At 35.4% G+C, this 22866-nt stretch overlaps 1 protein-coding gene and 1 long non-coding RNA gene across 3 annotated transcripts; one reads left to right on the forward strand and one right to left on the reverse strand.

The window, feature by feature from the left end:
• The first annotated feature begins 936 nt into the window (after window positions 1–936).
• On the forward strand, window positions 937–21955 carry LOC129453451 (sialoadhesin). The gene is made up of 9 exons (XM_073862018.1): window positions 937–1291; window positions 1406–1458; window positions 18125–18472; window positions 18546–18758; window positions 18891–19220; window positions 20680–20889; window positions 20985–21075; window positions 21531–21585; window positions 21665–21955. Exons 2-9 carry the CDS (start codon window positions 1410–1412, stop codon window positions 21845–21847), a joined length of 1479 nt encoding a protein of 492 aa, XP_073718119.1. The 5' UTR covers window positions 937–1291; window positions 1406–1409; the 3' UTR covers window positions 21848–21955.
• On the reverse strand, window positions 4212–11863 carry LOC129430914 (uncharacterized). 2 transcript variants are annotated; one of them, XR_012365855.1, is made up of 3 exons: window positions 11680–11863; window positions 10884–10973; window positions 4212–5768 (listed from the first exon to the last, which is right to left on the reverse strand). It is a non-coding gene; the product is annotated as an uncharacterized lncRNA (long non-coding RNA). The 2 variants fall into 2 exon arrangements; XR_012365854.1 differs by having other exon boundaries at window positions 11249–11859.
• Window positions 21956–22866: the final 911 nt, after the last annotated feature.

The following is a 22866-nucleotide window of genomic DNA, read 5'->3' on the forward strand; positions in this document are numbered from 1 at the left end:
GTCTAGTGACATATCAGGGCCATTTTATGATTAATTGATATACATTTCTTACATACTGTTCCTTTAAGTCAATCTGAAGACGGGTTGATGTGCGTCTGGAGGTCTGGTTGATGAGCGGTAAACGCGATTCCGTGCGAATTGTGCGTTGCCACGGGGGAAAAATTTAACTTTGGCGGAATAACGTGCCACATTAACCAATCAGGAGCTTGCTATAGTAGTGACGTGATTACAGGAAGCGAGCAGAGTCGCAGAAGCCCCTCCCATGATGCAGCTTTCACATGCGAATGAAGCAAGTAAACTCAAAATGTTCAAGCGGTAAACTAGACGTGGTAGACGCGAATTTGACGCCTCAAACGCGGCTGGTGTGAACCCACAGTTACAAATTGAGTTAAAACATTTCAAAGTTGTTTTTTAAAGTTATGTTTACTTATCACGAGGCAAAACTTAAAATAGTAGGTTGAATTCACTTGAAAAACGAAGTTGTTCTATTTTTATGATTTTACATTTCTTTTGGTGTGTAAATAGGTTTTAGTACTTGTTTACAACATGCTAAGTTACAAATCCCAAAGTCTACCTTTTTTTATTCTGTTTCACATCTGTGAAATGATCTGCCGGTGCAACAAGATCTGTTGACTCCATAGCCTTCTTTAAGAATCGGGTAAAACCCATCTCTTCCGCCAACACCTTACTTACTAACGTATTTTTCTATTTCTTTTTATCTTTATCTTCTCTGTCATAAAAACAAACAAAACTTACCCATGTCTTGTATATTATATACCAGAATGAAGTCAAAAACAGTATATTATCTCAAATGTAAGGCCTATTACACATTAGTATTAAACATACTGTCTGAAAGCAGTGCACAAGAACCACAACTTAATGATAAATACTGAGATTCATGTGTTTGAATCTGATTTGATGATGTGAAAAGAGAGGAGAATTTATTTGTGCATCAGGTTTTGTCGACCCAACACGTTCACTTATGACACACCTGTGTATCCTCTCTCACAACTCCTCTGAAAACCTCCTCACTCCTCCATCCTCAGCTTCTCGCTCTGCTATTAGACTTTTGAAATGTTCTTCATGACTGAGTTTGACTTTTCTGGGTTGCGGATTGGTGGAGGAGTGAAGAAAAGAGGAACCATGAATCTAAGAAGCACCCAGAGTATTTCCTCTTCCTCTTGATCTTCTTGTGTTTAATGGCAGCTTTAAAACACATTGACATCAACAACTGTGCTGGAGTTTGGAGCAGCGATATAAAAATTATTTATGTTTAAATGTGAACAACTAAGTAAGTATGTTATGATTTTTTTCTCTTACGTGAGGTTAATTTAGCTGTTCTGGCATTGATGTTATTTAAAATGTTATTTAAAGCATGTTTGCAGAATTGTATATTTCTTCAAAGTGAAATGATGAACTCCAGACTCTCATCTCTGATCCTGCTGTTACACATTCAAGGTATGAACACCACAGCAACACAAGTACAACACACAGACCTCACAGGTCGTAACAGACAGTTTAGTACACTGTAAAAAATAATTTGTTCACTTAACTCATTATATTTTGTTCATTTTTTGCATGGGCTTTTTTGAGTTTATTTTACTAATTTTAAACAGTGTAGCTGACAAATGATTAAGTAATATGAACCAATTTAATTTAGTCAAGTAAACTTCTGATTTAAGCTCAACAAACTAAAGTGAAGTTGTTTAGTTAACTAAAGTCAAGTTTTCAAAACTATGTCTGTTGAGTTCAGCAAACTAAAGTGAAGTCTTCAAAAATGCTTCCGTTGAGTTCAGTGAACTAAAGTGAAGTCTTCAAAACTATGTCTGCTACATTCAGCAAACTAAAGCGAAGTCCTTAAAACTGCGTCCGTTACATTCAGTGAACTAAAGCCAAGTCTTTAAAACTGCGTCCATTACAGTCAGTGAACTAAAGCGAAGTCCTTAAAACTGCGTCCGTTACATTCAGTGGACTAAAGCCAAGTCTTTAAAACTGCGTCCATTACATTCAGTGAACTAAAGCGAAGTCTACAAAAATTATTCCGTTGAGTTCAGTGTACTAAAGTGAAGTCTTTAAAACTATGTCTGCTACATTCAGCGAACTAAACTGAAGTCTTCAAAAATTCTTCCGTTGAGTTCAGTGAACTAAAGCTAAGTCTTTAAAACTGCATCCATTACATTCAGTGAACTAAAGCGAAGTCTACAAAAATTCTTCCATTGAGTTCAGTGAACTAAAGCTAAGTCTTTAAAACTGCGTCCATTACATTCAGTGAACTAAAGCGAAGTCTACAAAAATTCTTCCGTTGAGTTCAGTGAACTAAAGCTAAGTCTTTAAAACTGCGTCCATTACATTCAGTGAACTAAAGCGAAGTCTACAAAAATTCTTCCGTTGAGTTCAGTGAACTAAAGCTAAGTCTTCAAAACTATGTCTGCTACATTCAGCAAACTAAAGCGAAGTCCTTAAAACTGCGTCCGTTACATTCAGTGAACTAAAGCCAAGTCTTTAAAACTGCGTCCATTACAGTCAGTGAACTAAAGCGAAGTCCTTAAAACTGCGTCCGTTACATTCAGTGGACTAAAGCCAAGTCTTTAAAACTGCGTCCATTACATTCAGTGAACTAAAGCGAAGTCTACAAAAATTATTCCATTGAGTTCAGTGTACTAAAGTGAAGTCTTCAAAACTATGTCTGCTACATTCAGCGAACTAAACTGAAGTCTTCAAAAATTCTTCCGTTGAGTTCAGTGAACTAAAGCTAAGTCTTTAAAACTGCATCCATTACATTCAGTGAACTAAAGCGAAGTCTACAAAAATTCTTCCATTGAGTTCAGTGAACTAAAGCTAAGTCTTTAAAACTGCGTCCATTACATTCAGTGAACTAAAGCGAAGTCTACAAAAATTCTTCCGTTGAGTTCAGTGAACTAAAGCTAAGTCTTTAAAACTGCGTCCATTACATTCAGTGAACTAAAGCGAAGTCTACAAAAATTCTTCCGTTGAGTTCAGTGAACTAAAGCTAAGTCTTTAAAACTGCGTCCATTACATTCAGTGAACTAAAGCGAAGTCTACAAAAATTCTTCCGTTGAGTTCAGTGAACTAAAGCTAAGTCTTTAAAACTGCGTCCATTACATTCAGTGAACTAAAGCGAAGTCTACAAAAATTCTTCCGTTGAGTTCAGTGAACTAAAGCTAAGTCTTTAAAACTGCGTCCATCACATATAGTGAACTAAAGCGAAGTCTACAAAAATTCTTCCATTGAGTTCAGTGAACTAAAGCTAAGTCTTTAAAACTGCGTCCATTACATTCAGTGAACTAAAGCGAAGTCTACAAAAATTCTTCCATTGAGTTCAGTGAACTAAAGCTAAGTCTTTAAAACGGCGTCCATTACATATAGTGAACTAAAGCGAAGTCTACAAAAATTCTTCCATTGAGTTCAGTGAACTAAAGTGAAGTCTTCAAAACCATGTCTGCTACATTCAGCAAACTAAAACGAAGTCTTCAAAACTTTGTCCGTTACATTCAGCGAACTAAAGTGAAGTCATCTAAACTATGTCTGCTACATTCAGCAAACTAAAACGAAGTCTTCAAAACTTTGTCCGTTACATTCAGCGAACTAAAGTGAAGTCATCTAAACTATGTCTGCTACATTCAGCAAACTAAAGCAAAGTCTTTAAAACCGCGTCCATTACATACAGGGAACTAAAGTGAAGTCCTTGAAACTGAGTCCGTTACATTCAGGGAACTAAAGCGAAGTCCTCAAAACCACGTCCGTTACATTCAGGGAACTAAAGCGAAGTCCTCAAAACTGCGTCCGTTGAGTTCAACAAACTAAAGCAAAGTCTTTAAAACAACATCCGTTACATTCAGCGAACTAAAGTAAAGTCCTCAGAACTATATCCGTTACATTCAGCAAACTAAAGTGATTTTTTGGAAAATGTAAATACTTCAAAACCTGCAGCAATACTGAATCTGTAAACAATTTCTAAAATCACTTCTGATCTAAACAAAAATGATATAAAATTAATTTAATGTCCACCTTTCGCATACATTTTATTGCAAAAATAAAATACCTAAAAACATTCAAAGAAAGGTGTTTCAAGTCACAATGCCTCTAGTACAAGCAACAAGAAAGAAATAACCTTCTAGTAATAACAAAGTTATTACATTACTCAACATTAATAAAAAAAATCATATGAAGAGTTTCGTTGAAAACCGAGATAACATTTTTGTCAAAACATGTTTATTATTATGTTATCATGTTATTATTTTGTTTTATGGTGCTACTTAGCTGTATTTTTTAAGTTATGAAGGTTTAAATCAAAACAAACCAACTGTTTTTGAATTTAAGTTAATTGGAATGCACAACCAAAAAACAAGATTTTTGGACAATTAAAAAAACGGTGGTTATCTCGTTTTGCAATGAAACTCTTCATATTCTGAGCAAAGGATATATCCAAACAAGATCACTTTAAAGCATTCAATTTAGAGAACCTGCCCTACATTAGATCTAAACTGGTTTCAAGCTATTTTTAATCTCAGCTAAAACAAGTGTTAAACTTTTCTAAGCTCTCAAGCTTTAAAAAAGTGTTCAAGTACATTCACAAACTTTAATTAAAAATTCATCAAACTGATTGCATGTTTTGGCGATCTGGTCAATGCAGCAAGGTTGCAATGGTACATGCAATGCGAACAATATTGTCCTACAATTTACAAAATATACGGGCTTCAATGCATTTTAGAGGGATAGTTCACCCAAAATGAAAATTCTGGCATCATTTACTCACTGTCATGGTGTTACAAACCTGTATAAATTTTTTTGTTCTGATGAACACAAAGATTTTTGAATTTTTTTTGTAATCAAACTGTTCGTGGACCCAATTCACTTTCATAGTAGGCAAAAAAATAACATGTAAGTGAATGGGGTCCACAAACGGTTTGGTTACAAACATTTCTAAAAAAAAATCTTCCTTTGTGTTCATCAGAACAAAGAAATGAATACAGGTTTGTAACAACATGAGAGTAAGTAATGATGACAATTTTCATTTTTGGGTGAACAATCCCTTTAATCTCAGCTAAAACAAGTTTTACTTATCTAAGCTCCCAAGCTTCAGCAAATTGATCAATTACGGTCTCAAACTTCAACAAATACATCAAAAATACATAAAACTGATTGCATGTACCAGTGCTACATCGCTGCATTGACCAGATCCCCAAAGCATGTAACTTGTAGAACAATGTTATTCGCATTGCAAGATAAAGAACTAGCTTCAAATCACTTATGATCTCAGCTAAAACTAGTTTTACTACACTTTTCTAAGCTCCTAACTTTAACAAGTTTATCAATTACAGTCTCAACATTAAACAAACTCAATAAACAACATTGTTTAACATTATAGATTGGCTTCATGACATTTCAATTTCAGCTAACAATTCAGTTGCATTACCCAGTGTTACCTCACTGAATCAATTTATTTTTAGACCATGAACCTTTGCTGAGCAGCTTTCTCCGTCAATCTTCATAAAAATGCGCCGGATCACCTCAAAGGTGTATCGTTACTCTTTGGGATAGTCTATATTCAAAGTGTAAAGGAGTCCAAACAGTATTGCAAAAGCATTTGGAACATCCTGGAGATTCAAAACCACTAGCTTCTCCTCCAGTATCACAGCCACATCCACAACGTCATCTGGGAAGACACTATCTTTTCGGGTGTCATCACTCACTGTCAGGATGGCCACCTACACTTTGTGAACAATAACTTTTTCATCATCAATTGGCTGAAAAGAATGAGAAAAAGAAAAAGATTTCATTACTGGATTAACTAAAAGAAACACAAAGTAATTAGATAAAACCTAAACTTTAATTATATTTTTCACATGAATAAAACTCTAAATCAAGGTAAACAACCACCCCTGTAATTGTAAAAAATGTTAAATGACTTGCTAATTCTAAAACCCCTGTTGTGAAATAGATCAAGATTCTGCGGACAGGCAGCTAGCGGATAGTGAGGACACGCGTGAATTCGCTTAGAGCGCCTTTAAATGCCTGAACGGTCGACTGAAATATTTTGCGCTCTGTGGTGTAAACAGCATCACACCAGCACTGCACATGATGCTAGTTTATACTCCACTCATATGTTGTAAATAATTTCCTGACTTACAAAATTCACATGAACGTGAAAGTCGGAAAGCTTTGATGATACATAGGATACAAGATGAAGTTCCTCGTTTAACTTAGTTGAGTTTGTCCACATTTTATATTGTTTTGCTTTTACATTTTATATCTCGCTTTCCTGCCGCAGGGATAGTTTCTATGGGAGCGCCTTTGCAAACATGTTCTATAGATCTGAGGATGCTAGTGGTTGCATTGTTCCTTTTCATTATCTGTAATGAGGTGACGCCCACAGGCGGTACCTGCTATTCATTTGGAAATGAAGGGCGACCACTTGAAATCTCATCAAAACCACCAGACAATGTTTTATCAGATTTAAAGACTTTATTGCAGGGGTCTCCAACACGTCGCTCGCGAGCTACTGGTAGCTCGCGACTTAATTGCAGGTAGCTCGCTCGTGGGTTTATTTATTTATTTTGTGGTTATGGCGCATTTGGATGTCTGGTTATTGTTACAAGCGCCTGTGGTAAAGACTGGGTACTTGTTTGACGTCGTGTTGAGCTGTGTAGACCGGCGTATCATATGACATCAGTAATTTACATGGATTAAAGTGAAAAAAATTCTTCTGACTGAAATTTTTTTCAGGCCAAGTCATATTCCTTGTAAATAGGCGAGACCAATAGGGCATTCTAAGGGGAGATGTTTTTTTGCCATTAATGCCATATTGAAGTCTACTGTGGGATTTATAGGGTTGCCAACTGTCACTATGAAATACAGCAGCAGTGCGAGTATGGTTTTTTGTGAATAAACAGTGTTAACACTTAATTACAACATATGATAGGTTTAATAATAGTTTGTTAATTTACAGCTTTACTTTTAACACAGTCCTTTAATTGAACCTTTAATATCTGTCTAAAACAAAACACTTGTGACTCCTGCACTAAGGGTTAAAAACGTTATCCCGTCATCTTAATCTACTTGTGACAAACTTAAATTGATTCTGTAAGATGTAGTTTGCAGGGCATTTCAGATCAAGGTGAAACAGCTAACTCACTATATAAAAAGAAATATGAATATCACCACCTTTAATGAATCTTAATTACTTATTAATTGTAAATCTTATTAATTTGGCATTTACTTATAAATTTTTTTAAATCAAGGTTGAAACTGTTAACATTAGTTAATGCACCATGAACTAACATCAATTACTTTAATGACATAAACAAGAATTAATTAATGTTTATATACTCTATATATTTCATAGTTTGTTCATGTTATATAATGCATTTAATAATGTGAACAAATACAACTTTTTTAAAAGTGGTACAGAAATGTTTATATCATATTATTCAGTACACATAAAAAAATAATCCAGGGTTTGTTCTGCTCACACAACAGCTTACAGTCACAGCTCTAATACAGTAACATTATGTATGAATATAAACCCTGAACGAGCAACTCGAATAAAACTCGTGTACAATTTGCACAGGATGTAATCATAGTGACAGTTGTACATTAAATGACTGTACCCTTTATCAACAAATTATTATTTTACAATAGAGGCAGAGCTGAGGTGCTATTTAATGCGCAATGTTATGCACTTAAAACAACGCATTGTGCGCAACGTGCGTATATTACACAAGAACAAAATTCAAGCTCACTAAGGATAAACAGTCAGTGATGAAATAAGGATAATAAACAATAATGTATATATCTTAGTAAAGGTATAAATTGATTTAGTCAAGAGCAGTAAGAGATTAATTGTTTGATTAACATTAGTGACAGATATAAGCAAAAAAGGTAACTTACCCTTTTTTCTGCTGTTTACTTTCTCCTAAGCCCTAAATGGTCGTGTTTAAGGATACTTGCAAAGACTGGATTTTTGACGCATAACCTTATGTGTATTTAAGGCCAATAAAGCGGCAAAAATACTCACAAGCTCAAGCGAATGGGCGACTTGCTTATTACCCTCATACAGAAACAGCACGCACATTTAACCCTGTTGTTATTGTTTCAATTTAAAAACACTTGTTTTTGAATGTGGATACATGTACAAACGTCAAGATTTCCTGACCACGCGCACATGCAACTGCAAGAACTGACAGGTGGATGACATCAAAGTACTGCGAGAGCATTTCGGAAGCAGTCTCGTCTAATGAGTTCTCGGTTCGCTCTCACGGGATTTTGATGTCATCTGACTGCCTCTTGGTTCTTGTGGCACCACGTGAAGTTTACCCATGAGCTTAACAAATTCGTTGTATTAGCCATAGCCACTGGTTAGATCAGCGTAGCAGTCAAAAATGATCACGTACGAGACAAATCAATTACCCCCAAAATACAGGACCCTAGGCTTACTGTGCAAAGACAAGTAAATTACCTGGCTGTTTGATTTTCTTAGCCCACGAACTGAAAGGTTTGCCAATCTTCCTCATTTCGCTAAGCCAAGTTGGGGGCCAGTCACACCAAAAGCGCTTTAAACGCTTGCAAACGCAAGGCGCGACACACTGCCTTTTTTTAAAAAAGAGCAGTGTGACGCGGCTTTTCATATTGCTAAGCAACCACCGAATCAGCTGTCTTGTCAATCAAATATTGAAGCGTGAGCGCTCTTTTGCTGTTAACTGTCATATTAGCAGAAACTTTAAAAAGAGGGCACTTGCTCTGACCTTGTTTGAGGGTGAGAGGTGCACAAACACGCAGGAGAGAGTAAGCGAGTGGAGTCCGGTTCTTCAAAGCAACTGTAAACTTCCCTCACCACAACGTAAGGCCCGCATCTCCCCTCATTTGATTGGACAATGGAAAGACTCGAATGACGTCAGCGCTTCTCCGCTCTCAGTGCTCCTTCAAAAACGCGTGCGCGGCAGGTGGCAAAAAACTGCAAGGCGCTCGGCGCGCATAAACGCGTCCTGTCCATAGAATATCATTCAAAAAAGGCACCTGCAACTGCCATAAACGCTTTTGGTGTGACTGGCCCCTTAATCTCCATCGGTCTTATACACTTTTTTCGATGTCCAAAACATCGGATCCTCCCTGCATTACAAGTATGTCCATGCTAGCAGAAACAAAGATTTACCTTAGCTTAACGTGAGATACAGACAGAAAACGCGGAGTGGATCTGGTGTGTAGTGATTACAGAACGCTTACAGTGGAGAGAGGAACGTGATTTTGCTCCACTCCAGGCTTTGATCACATCCCACTTAACAAGGTGAATACACGGCGTGTTTATGAAAAGTTAATTTGATAATTTTACAACTGACGGAAATCCGTCGCTACGACGGACAACTTTAATCCATGAATTTAATATGTATGATTCAAAAACAAACAGATAAGTCCGCGCAACGTTGTGAAGCCTGCGCCGCGGCAACCGGACGATCCGCGCACATCTCGAGTCGAGCCACTATATGGTTAAAATGGATGCGTCATTTTCTGATTCATTTTTTGAAAAAATGAAAATACAGTCGTCACAAGTGCAATATCATCTCATATTTAAACATCAAATGTCAAGAGATACCAGCCATACGTGACATACATGCACATCCCTATTATGAATCCAAAAGCAGTTAATACTCTATGTTTGGATCATCTTTCTAAATCTGATCTTTAATAATTGATTTTTTTATTCAAAATGTGGTATTTTTGGACGAATCCTACCCATATAAGAGTTGATAAAAAAGTATAAATAAAGACAACATGAAAGTTTTTTGTTGTTGTTGTTTAAACAGATCTGTTCTTTCATTTGATGTATGTTTATGTTTGAAGAAAAGCATTTTCTGGAAGGTATTACAATTTTGTGAAGAAAAAAAATCCTGGCACTGGCTGGCAACTTTAAAAAAAAAAGAATGCTGTCGGGGAAAGAGTTCAAATCACAGTGAGTTAATAGACAGGTGTCTATGAACTCACTAATTTAGGTATAACGTGACACAAGTAGCTCTCGACCACTTTTATTTTTTAGAAAGTAGCTCTCCAATAAAAAAAGGTTGGAGACCCCTGATGTATACTGTGTTTTGATGGCTAAATGACACGCATCCCGGTGTAGCAGCTGATCCTGTTCCCCTCGTAAATGTCTGTTCCCCCTCCAGTCGATAAAGCTTTTCTGCCGACAGCGCAGGCGCAGGTACCCAAGAATATCTGTGTGTTTTTTATTAATTTATATTTCTAGTATGGTATAGCATATTTACAGAGTCTGTAGAATCTAATACAGCTTACAACAATTAAAACTATGAAATAAATATTCAGAAAAAACAGCTGGGTGTACAAAAAGTGACAAAGGGAACAGACATTCTACCGGCTGCTACACCGGTACAAAACAATACGCACAACCGGCGAAACGTCATAGAATGTCTCTGAACAGGTTCACGCCCACTTTTGGGGGAAATCAGCCTAGACCTTCCATTGGCTTCCATTCAAAATAGCAGAACAAAGCAACCTTCGTACACAGCCGGCAGGCGTAAATAACTTATGAAATCACTCAGATTAAACATGTTGAGAAATTATCTGTCCACCCTGCCTGCCATAGAGCGCGAAAGATACATTAACATATTTAATTTGGTCAATATAAAAACATGTCTCTTTCATTCTCCCAGCATCAAATTTGTGTAATTTGTCCGATTCTGTGACACTTCTTAGTCTACTTTATGGAACTTAAAAGTCAATATGACTAAGCAGAATAAACAAACCTATAGTTGTAATGTAGACATTACAAATCAGAGGCAAATTAATACTTAACCTTTCGGTTCAAATAAGTTAATTTGTAATAACGTTTAAGAACAGGCATAAAAACTTACCCTGCACTCTGCGCAAGTGCGCATACAAATAGTTAAACACAATGCAGTGACTGAGGCGGCGTCCGGGCTTTTTCGAATTGTTGATTGAACCTGCAAGTCAACACGAAAAGTCCAAATCAACAAATTTTCCATGTACAAACAGTCTAAAAAAATATAAAATAAATCGTGTATGATAAAACCATAGTTTCTTAAAACAATTTGAACAAACACTGGTGATATAGCGCGAGGACGGTCCAAATTCCGAATAATTAGTAAGTTACTTAAAACGGAGACATTAAAAATTACAGACAAAGTAATACCTGTTTCTTTACCCACTTCGTTTTAAAATAAACAGTTAATTTTTATTAACTGGCATAAAAACTTACCAGGACCATGCGGCTGAGCTTGCACTCTGTTAACTAACATACACATGTTAAATGCGGCGAGTCGGTGACTGAGACGACATCCAGTTTTGTCCGGTTTGGTAATGATAAAATCAAGTTTTGCGAATCAACTTAATTGAACCTGCGAGTCAAAACAATAAACAAATCTTCCATGTACAAACAGTCTAAAATTCTACTCAAAAATATTCTGTGATAAAACCATGGGTAATTCACCAGAAAATCAAGGTTTCTTAAAACAATTTAAAAAAACACTGTGGTGAAATGGCGCTAAGTCAGTCAGGAAGGTTAAAATTCCGAATTGTAATTAAACCGGAGACATTAAATATCACAGACATTGTTGTTTCTTTACCCATTTCGTTTCAAACGGACAGTTACTTTTTTATTAACTTTTAATAACCGACATAAAAACTTACCTGGATCAGGCGGCTTGCACTGATGCACTCTAACTACACGTAAGTTACATGCGGTGACTGTCACTGACTGACTGACGTGGTATCCGGTTTTGTCCGGTTTGGTAATGAATCAATCCAAAGGCTGCAGCCTCCGGAGGTCGCATATGCAAGCTGCATACGTCATCAAGACTGTCTTATTTCAGAATATAAACAATTATAAAGGTGACAATTATTCTAGGTTAATTGTAAATTGTTGTAATATTATTGTCTTGCAAATGTAATGCTCAGTTAACTCAAATAAACCAGGCTTGATGACATATGCAGCCTGCATATGCGACCTCCGGAGGCTGCAGCATTCGGATTAAGAAACGGCCAATAAAACCTACGAGTCAACACGAGAGAACACAATCAGTGAATCTTCTATTTTCAAGAATATAATTAGGGCTGGGCATAGATTAATCTAGATTAATCTCATACAAAAAATTAAAGTAGTTTGTGCTGTGTGTAAATATTATGTATACTTAAACACACACACACATACATTTAATAAATGTATTACTTATATATTTTTTTTAATATAATATAGAATAAAAATATAAATTAAAATATATATACACATGTAAATGTTTCTTCAATTTATATATATATTAACACAGACAAACTCATATGTCATGCAAAAAATTACTTTTATTTTGTATGAGATTAATCTAGATTAATTTATGCCTGGCACTAAATACTTTTATTTTGTATGTGATTAATCTAGATTAATCTATGCCCGGCACTAAAGATAATCCCAAAGTATGCTTATTAATCAAATAAATGTAATTACCATGAAATTACAGATTTGTGAACCAAATACGCAACAAACACACACATAAATATATAAATAAATATATATATATAAATAAATAAATAAACATATATATATATATATATATATATATATATATATATATATATATATATATATATATATATATATATATATATATATATATACACTCAACGGCCACTTTATAGGTACACCTTACTAGTACCGGGTTGGACCCCCTTTTGCTTTCAGAACTGCCTTCATCCTTCGTGGTACAGATTCAACTAGGTACTGTAAACATTCCTCAGAGATTTTGGTCCATATTGACATGATAACATCACGCAGTTGTTGCAGATTTGTCGGCTGCACATCCAGGGCACAAAGCTCCCGCTCCACCACATCCCAAAAATGCTCCACTGGATTGAGATCTGGTGACTGTGGAGGCCATTTGAAGAAACCACTCTGAAAAGATTTGCGCTTTATGACATGGCGCGTTATCCTGCCGGAAGTAGCCATCAGAGGATGGGTACACTGTGGTCATAAAGTGATGAACATGGTCAGAAACAATACATGATGTTCAATTGGTACTATATGGGCCCAAAGTTTGCCAAGAAAATATCCCCACACCATTACACCACCACCACCAGCCTGAACCGTTGATACAAGGCAGGATGGATCCATGCTTTCATGTTGTTGACGCCAAATTTTGACTCTACCATCTGAATGTCGCAGTAGAAATCGAGACTCATCAGACCAGGCAATGTTTTTCCAATCTATTATTGTCCAATTTTGGTGAGCCTGTGTGAATTTTAGCCTTAGTTTCCTGTTCTTAGCTGTCAGGAGTGGCACCCGGTGTGGTCTTCTGCTGTAGCCCATCCGGCTCAAGGTTTGACGTGTTGTGCGTTCAGAGATGCTCTTCTGTATATCTCGGTTGTAACAAGTGGTTATTTGAGTTACTGTTGCCTTTCTATCAGCTCGAACTAGGCTGGCCATTCTTCTGTGACCTTTGGCATCAACAAGGCATTTGCTCCCACAGAACTGCCACTCACTGGATATTATGTCTTTTTTGGACCATTCTCTGTAAACCCTTGAGATGGTTGTGTGTGAAAATCCCAGTAGATCAGCAGTTTCTGAAATACTCAGACCAGCCTGTCTGGCACCAACAACCATGCCACTTTCAAAGTCACTTAAATCACATTTCTTCCTCATTCTGACGCTTGGTTTGAACTGCAGCAGATTATCTTGACCATGTCTACATGCCTAAATGCATTGAGTTGCTGGCATGTGATTGGCTGATTAGAAATTTGCATTACCACGCAGTTCGATATGTGTACCTAATAAAGTGGCCGTGGGTGTACATATACATATACATATACACAAACACATATATGGGTGTGTATGAGTGTGTGTGTAAATCCACTTTATAAAATGTTACATTTACTCTGTACTCACATTATTTTCCTAGACAACCAGGGCAGCGTCGTTGCGTCCATTTTGTCATCTTCCAGCTGTAAAGGACTTCCGGCCGCATAAAGGGCTCACCCAAGCGGCCTTATGTTTGTTCTTACTCAATTTTAATGGATGGGAAGCCATTTGTATGGTGACAAAAGTATAATCAATGTGGTTTTGAAAACATCACTTTAATTTGCTGAACTTAATGAATGTAATATTTAACACTTCACTTTAATTTGCTGAACTTAATTGATGTTCTTTTGAAAACTTCACTTTAATTAACTTTACTTAATCAATGTAGTTTTGAAAACTTCACTTTAATTAACTTTACTTAATCAATGTAGTTTTGAAAACTTCACGTTTGTTAACTTTACTTAATCAATGTAATTTTGAACACTTCACTTTAGTTTGCTGAACTTAATCAATGTAATTTTGAAAACTTCAATTTAGTTAACTTTACTTAATCAATGTAGTTTGTAAAACTTTACTCAAGTTACCTTTACTTAATCAATGTAGTTTTGAAAACTTCATTTTAATTAACTTTACTTAATCAATGGAGTTTTGAAAACTTCACTTTTGCTAACTTTACTTAATCAATGTAGTTCTGAAAACTTTACTTAAGTTACCTTTACTTAATCAATATAGTTTTGAAAACTTCACTTTAATTAACTTTACTTAATCAATGTAGTTTTGAACACTTCACTTTAGTTTGCTGAACTTAATCAATGTAATTTTGAAAACTTTAATTTAGTTAACTTTACTTAATCAATGTAGTTTGTAAAACTTTACTTTAGTTTGCTGAACTTAATCAATGTTGTTTTGAAAACTTCATATTTAGTTAACTTTATTTAATCATTGTAGTTTGTAAAACTTCACTTTTATTAACTTAACTTAATCTATGTAGTTTTGAAAACTTCACTTTAGTTAACTTTACTTAATCAATGTAGTTTTGAAAACTATACTTTAGTTTGCTGAACTTAATTTATGTAATTTTAAAACTTCACATCAGTTTGCTTAACTTAAATCAGCAGTTTACCCAACTAACTGAAATTAGTTCATATTACTTAATAATTTGTCAGCTACACTTTTCAAAGTTAGCAAAATAAACAAAAAAAACTGTAGTTGTTAGAACTTGAATTTTTCAGTTAAAACAACAGTTATACTTGTTTATTTGTCCTGAAAGTTGAATGAACTTAAAATGTATTGTCAAGTGAACAATTGAAACAATTTAGTTATGTCCACATAAAAAAATAAGTTGAGAAAACTTAATCACAAAAATATTTTTTACAGTGAGTTGTTGGAGTAAGTAGATGTACCAAAGCTTTCTTCTTGAACCTTTTTAATCTCATTCCTATAGATCCTTTTACAGCTCATGTGATCAAATAGCCTGCACGCGCATTTTGGCAACAGAATTGGTGTTTTTCCCCATTGGTTCTAACTGGTTAGCAACTCAGAAAGTTTATCAAAACGGTTTCCCAGCATCAAAACGTCTGTTGTTGTGTTTTGTTACATTAATATATTATACGTATATATGTAACTGGCCACTTTATATTTCGACATCTGTTATTGTCTTCTATCCACTCCACTATAGTACACGGATTTGGTAGCTTTGTTGAAAAAGTTGATAAAGTCAACTTTACAAAATAACTTTCTGTCTTGCTTCACTGCTGATTCTTGCCATACTTCCGTTGCCAACATGCGCTCACATACACTGTCACGTCATCATTGTGTACAAACAGTAAAAGGGTCTATAGAAGAGAATTGCGTCCATACAAAAGTGCCAAAACTGAGCGAATATCTTTCTGGTGTGTTTGTTCATAGTTATTTATCCATAGTTGTTGTAAAGTGTTTCAGAGATTTTTGTCTTTTCATTGTACCACAGATGTTGGATAAAATTATTTTATTACCATTTATAGATGTGTTACTTTTTAGTTTTCTCTATAACTGAAAACAACTAGATGTGTTTTATTAAACAAAGTAGATGTGTTTTTATTAAGGTTTTCTCTGTAATAGAAAACAAACTATGTTTTGCATTCTTTCTTGTAACCACATAGATAGAAGAAGAGTACATACTGTACTTTGAGGTTTTGACACCTCCACCCCTTAGAGTTCAGGGTGGTGGAAAGTTGCTTATCTATTTAGAACACAGCTTTTACCTATAGTCTAGTTTAAAGATGTTTTCAGATGTGTGTGTGTACGTGTTAAAAATCCATGACGTATGTTGTCTTGGACTTATCTTTTTTGGGTGTCAACCCATCTAATAAAAAGAGCTTGCAGACAAAGAATCGGTGAGAGACAGCTTGAGGATTTCTTGAGAAGAAATCTCTCTGGTTCTTTCCCTCGCGAGTTTTAAACCTTTATTTTTGGTCTGATGTGTCTTAATTGTTGTTAAGGTAAATTGAATAAACCTAACAACAGATTCCACAAATCACTAACAAAAATTAACCTGCGTGTATTGAATGTGCAGTAATATTGTTCCTCTCAAACACTGATAGCACTAATAATATTATAATTAATAATAACATTGAGATATCATATTCATGTAACTACAGTACCGTGCAAAAGGCCACCATGCTACCATTAGATTTGTTCTTTTTGCAATTGCATACTGATCATATATAATAATTTCTTAGTCTCTTTATTAGAATACAACCAGAAAATACAGGAAATGTGTATGAAGTAGAGGTCTTTACGGGTCCACTTAGATCCGAAAACCTGACCATGGTTCTGCCAGTTTATCCTGTGTTTAATCTAGTCTTGTGGCAGAATCATGACATGCCCATGTTCTGTGTGGGATCACGTGGTCTGAGGATTGGTTTTACTAGACCACGTGTTCCCGGTGTCTTGTCACTTTTACCTCGCTCCCTTTTCACCCTCATTGGTTTATTCATGTCACCTGTTGTCTTCATTAGTTCTCCCTTATTTAAGGTCCTTGTGTTTGTTAGTCTGTGCCTGTTCACTGTTGTGTTATGTTGTTCCATGCCTTGTTACATCCATGAGTACTTTGTCAGTTTAGTCTAGTTATCCCGGGTATTGTGTTCTGTTAGTTTATAGTTCAGTGTACCAAGCTTCGTGTCCCTTCATATTCTGTTATTCTGTTTATGTTATTTTGCCCCCTCGTGTGTTGTTGATTTGTATTTTTGTGTTACAATAAACTCCCAGTTTTTGTATATCCGTGTCTGGCAATTTGGTTCTGTCTTGCGTATCGTGACAGGTATGACCCGAGACAGTTCACGTGTGCTTCGGACACGGGTCGGGAATAATAATAGCGGCATCGGGTCTCGGGTAATTTAAAATGAATGTGTTTTTGCCGAATGTATCCAAGAAGACCCGAACTCTCGCTTGTGTGCGTCAATGTCCTTTTTGAACCTTTCCTCTGTTTGCCAAGAGCGCTTGCGGCATTGTGTGACTGGTTATAGGTTAATTTTCATTGAGACAGACATGTCAGTCAATTTTAAATGTACATTTTAGCAGTTACCTTGGTGTCATCGTCAGATAACAAAGTAAAACAAACGGAGCAGCTCGCCAAATTGGTTGCGAGGCCACCGGAGTTTCTTTCTGTCTGACTGCTGCATGTGAGTCTGCAGAAATCACACGTCAGTGACGTCCACATTAGGGTCCAGTCGGGTAAAAAAAAATGCCACTAGTTCGGGTCGGACTCGGGTCTAATTTTCTCGGGTTTGTCTCGGGTTCTTTAAAAAAAAATTATGCACGTCGGGTTTGGGTATAAAGTGATTCGGGCCTTTAGTATGTAGTATTAAAATCTGTATAAAAGTATAAGCTGAAGTGTCAAGTAATTTGGGTAAACTCCCCTTCCACTTGAGCAATAGCAGGAAACTGCAAGATCTCTTAAATCTAAATGAAAATAAATCCTAATTTTAAAGAAATTGGTCTTTTTACTTCATTCTGCTCAAAAACACTCAAGATGTGTTTAGTGCCAAGAGAGGTCACAACACTGACGATGCCTAAAGAAGACATTTAGTCATGAAAATTGTTTTGTTTTTGTGTACATATTTCCTGTATTTTCTGTGTGTATCTTAAAAAAAGAGTAAAAAAAATACAGAGTACTGTATTTCATAGGATTAAATGTTTAAGATGTTTAGCTTGAAGTTGGCCGGTTTAAGATTTTCGCTTTACTTAAAAAAGGTATCTTTATCGTACAGTATGTTACAACTATCAGTATTTTCCCTTTTTCTTTTTCAGGGTCTCTAACATTGAACAGCTTTACTGTGACCTGTAATAAACAGAATATTTGTGCTGTGAGAGGGGCACAGGTGACAGTGTGGTGCGATTACTCAAACATCAACATCAAAACTGGGTTTTGGTTTAGTCAGAAACAGAGAACAAACTGGAGAAACAAAGATGAACCTGAAGATTTGACTTTAGATTCAGATTACTCAGGACGAGTGAAACAGGAGATCACAAACTACAATTCAGAGCTCACAATATCAGATGTGATAGAGAGAGACAGTGGAGAATATCAGCTCATGATCATTATGAAGGATGGAGTTAAACATCTCAGCTCAGTCACAGTCAATCTAACAGTAACAGGTACATTTACATTCTCATCAGTCCAGTTCAACTCTTTTCATTTCTCATGTAATGTAAGGTTTTGCTTTTTTAGTTTTACAGGTGAGGGTGAATCCTGAATCTACAGATGGACGAGTAAAACTGAGCTGTGATTCTTCCTGCAATCTGACAACTGTAAAAGATTACTCCTGGTACAAGAATGGGCTATATTTTACAGATGACAAATCTAAATCCATATTTGTGTCATCAAGTGGAAGCACCGACAGCTATTCCTGCTCTACGTATGGCAATCCCTCCTCATCTGTGTGTAAGTGTAACATTTACTGATAGATTAAAGTGAAAGTGCAAACAAAAACTGTCACTTTAACGCATCCAGAAATTTGTACAGATATTTTAAATGAATTGTTAATTTTACAGCAGTGATTTGTGACTCTTTCAGGTCTTTCTAACAGTAGCTGTTGGGGTGTGACTTACACCTCTACAAGAGTTTGTGCTTTAGTGGGATCAACAGTAGATATTCACTCTTCATACTCACATCCCACTGGATATACAGTAGAGAAAACATACTGGCATTTACGGAAAGGAAATGTAGGGGATATTCGGGATCTACGTGAGGATCATCAGTTTGCTGGTCGTGTGGAGTATATAAACAACACACTGAGAATCAAAGACGTCAACACGAGTGACTCTGGTCAATATCGATTCAGGATCATCAGTAACACATTACATGGCTATTCTGGTTATCCTGGAGTCACTCTTACTGTTACAGGTAACTGCTAATAATAAACTCTCTGTAAAGCTGCATTCACTGATCAGGTTTATAATGAATATATTTATGCTACTGGTGCTTAGGGGTCCAAAGAGCTGAGAATTTTTTTTCATCATATTCTGATTTCAAAATGAAAAGCAATGTTGTCAATCATTTAAGCTACAGGTTTATTTTAACATGCTCTTCTTTCAAGGGAGTTTACACTGAATGTTGGAGGTTTACTAAGAAGAGCAGAATATTCAGTTTTGTTTTCTGCATATGATGCTGATTTGCTGTTCTTGCCATAGTTTTCAATTAGCTACAAGACTTACATGACCAACTTGAACACAAAGACCATGCAGTTTGACCACTGCTTGACCAAGTTTTGCTAGTTATTACCTCAAATATGCTGCTCCAGCAACCAGGCCAGTAGCAAACTAGCCCTTACCAGTCTAATCTAGTATTAAAATATAAGAATATAAAGTAAAAGTTGATTTTGTCCAGATGTGTCATTTCATAAGAATATTGTATAATAGTAGCGTCATGAAAAGACTAGAACTTAAAGGGTCCATGGCATGAAAATCTGACTTTTTCCATGTTTAAGTGATATGATTGGGTCCCCAATGCTTCTATCAACCTAGAAAATGTGAAAAAGATCAACCCAGTAATTTTGTTTTGTAATCTATTCTCTACAAGCACATGAAAAAAAAGGTCGTTGAAATTTGGCTCTCCTTATGATGTCATAAGGAGCACTTGTTATAATATTACCACCCCTTAACCTGCACTATCCAATCACAGCACTGACATTTAGTGCAGAGAAAAAGAGAGAGAGAAAAAGAAATTCACAGCACATTTGAGTTTCAACTTTAAAAGACACACCCAAAACAGCACATTTTTGCACACACAAACAAAGTGGCAATTTAAACATACTATAATATATTGTTTATATGGTATTTTAAGCTAAAACTTTACATATGTGCTCTGGGGACACCAAAGATTTATTTGACATCTTAAAAAAGTATTGTGCCATGGCCCCTTTAATAGTATAATTAGTATGATAGTAATATCAAGGGACAGCAATAATTTCTTGCATTTATTCTTCTACTGAGATTAAATGAGTTAAGAGTCAATGACATTGATGTACAGTTGTATTGTGATGTCTATGAGTACATCATTATTTGCTAAAGGACATCTGATCTTATAAAATGTCAGACGCTTTTCAGTTAAAGCCTGCTGTCATTCCAGCAGCTTTATTTCTTAGATTTATTTGAGTATTTATTAAAGTATTAATATTACATTAAATGTTTGCATTTCTATTCAAAATGTTTCTGAAGTGTATATTTTATCAGTTTAGTTCCTGAATCAAATCCATATTATTGGCTTTCTCATGTCATGTTTCACCAGTTGATTTAATCGACAAACTATTTTAAGCTTAATTCTGAAAAATGTTTCATGTGAATTTTGTTATATGAAATCTCAGACACAGAGGTGATAAGCAGCCCAAACCCTGTGATAGATGGAGAAAAAGTGATATTAAGCTGTTCAACCAAATGCACTCTGGATAACAAACATACTTACATCTGGTATAAGAATGGACAACAGGTAACAGATGGATTGAGATTATTAAACAAGCTGTACCTGGACTCAATCAACAGTGAGGAGCTACAAGAGTATTCATGTACTGTAAGAGGTAACACAACATCTCATCATACATCTGACTTTAGTGTTAAATGTTTGCTGCAGTTTGTCTATAATAAATCTTATTTATTTCTTTGTCCTCTACAGAACCAGAGAAATCCACATGGTTACAAATCACAGCAATCACATTGTCTGTGTTTCTGACTCTTACACTCATAGGAGTCCTGATGTGGTACAGGTCAGTAAAACCTTAATTTAAAATGCTTTTCAATACAGTATAGTCCAAGGCCACTTTGGGATTTTGCTGTTAAATTATAAACACAATTGAGCGCACTCTGAAAGTTTCTAAACAAAGAAAAGTTATGACATAAAATGAAGAAAACACGAAGAGCTCAGATGCAAAACGTTCGTCTGACATGTTTTCTTGTAAATTAATGGATTCTGCCCACAGAACTGTATTTCTGAATGGCTGAGGCTGAAATAAAGTGGAATTTAAGTGAAAGTATTTAATGAACAACGCTGTTCACTACAATATCATTATCTAATTTTTGACAGAAGTGTTGTTTAGAGGTGTTTCCATCTGAGCTCCTCATATGTATTTGTCTCTAGAATTGTGATTTATAACACTGACCCTGTTAACTCTTTGGTTAACTCTTTAAAACTGATGTCTAATTAAATCTGTTTCTTTATAAGGATGAGAAGCTGTTTCTTGTTAAAGAAAGTAAAGAATGCAAAAGAGGAAGCACAGGTGATAACAAAAAGATTTTATTTATTTAAAAACCTTACATGCACGTAATCTCATCTTTGCTTTGTTTTCTCATCTTCAGTATGACTCAGTGCACATTGATGCAGCACCGTCTGAACACACACAGAAAGAAGATTGCAAAAATGAAGATATTCATTATAGCAGCATTCATTTTGTCAATTTAAAAACAAAGCAGACATCTCCAGACACCACAAACACCACAGAAAACGAGGATGTTCAGTACGCCACTGTAATGTTCAGTTAACAGACTGTTTCAATCATTGCATAACTTTGTCGTTGCTATTATGTTGCCATGTTGTATCATTAAGCCCAAGCATGTATGTTGCAAAGAGGAAATTAAATAACAAACAGACCAATTGAGTCTTTTAGCTTTGATGTCAAATAGCTTTGAGGTTTTTATGTTATATGTTTTTATTGTGTTTTATTGTGCTACAAACCAACTGCAGTTTAATTTATATTAATTGGAAAAAGTTATCTCATTTTGCAATCAAACTTTTTAAATTCACTTTTAGCAGATGCTGCAAACATTGAAAATAATCTCTGGTTGCACATGATGAATTAAGTTTATTTTTAAATGATGTTTTTTTCAAACTTGTTGGATTTACATAATGTATTATGTACAACAGTTCAACATGATTGAATCAAGGTTTCTTAAAATGAAATTCATTTTAATTCATTTTAATTTAATTTTAAGAATAAAATCTATTCAATCATGGGCAACCGATGTCTACAAGGTTTTTTTTTCAGTGTATTAAATGTTCAGTCTTTCTTTAGAGATTCTATCGTTTAGATGCATTGTCTAATATCATCTTCTTTTGGCTTGTGGTTATAGTGAGTGGTAGACAGCTGTTAACTAAAGGTTATTTGCTTAAATGGGAAGTTGTGATTTTTTTGCTTGTCCCAGCTTCCTCTTTCGGTAGAAAAAGCATCAACACAGCAAAAGCATTGTACTTGTTGAGATCATAGCAATTTTAAGACACTTGTTTTGTATTTAGATTTTTTTTAGACTTCTTTGTTGTTTATATTAGTAAATAAAACACATACATCCCTGGTGTCATGACAAGTTGTCATAACAAAGACGTCTAAAACAATGTCATCTTTGCATTAAAAATGACATAATTGAGCGAATGACACTCAATGACAGTTGTCATAAATGTGCATAAAATCGCCTTCATGTTCATAGCACGTGTCATATCATGATTATGAAGATGTCATGACAGTCTTATGAACACCCCTTCAAGTAAAGGGTTACCAGAATTAGTA

This window comes from Misgurnus anguillicaudatus, chromosome 23 (assembly GCF_027580225.2).
Source record: "Misgurnus anguillicaudatus chromosome 23, ASM2758022v2, whole genome shotgun sequence".
Lineage (NCBI taxonomy): Eukaryota > Metazoa > Chordata > Actinopteri > Cypriniformes > Cobitidae > Misgurnus > Misgurnus anguillicaudatus.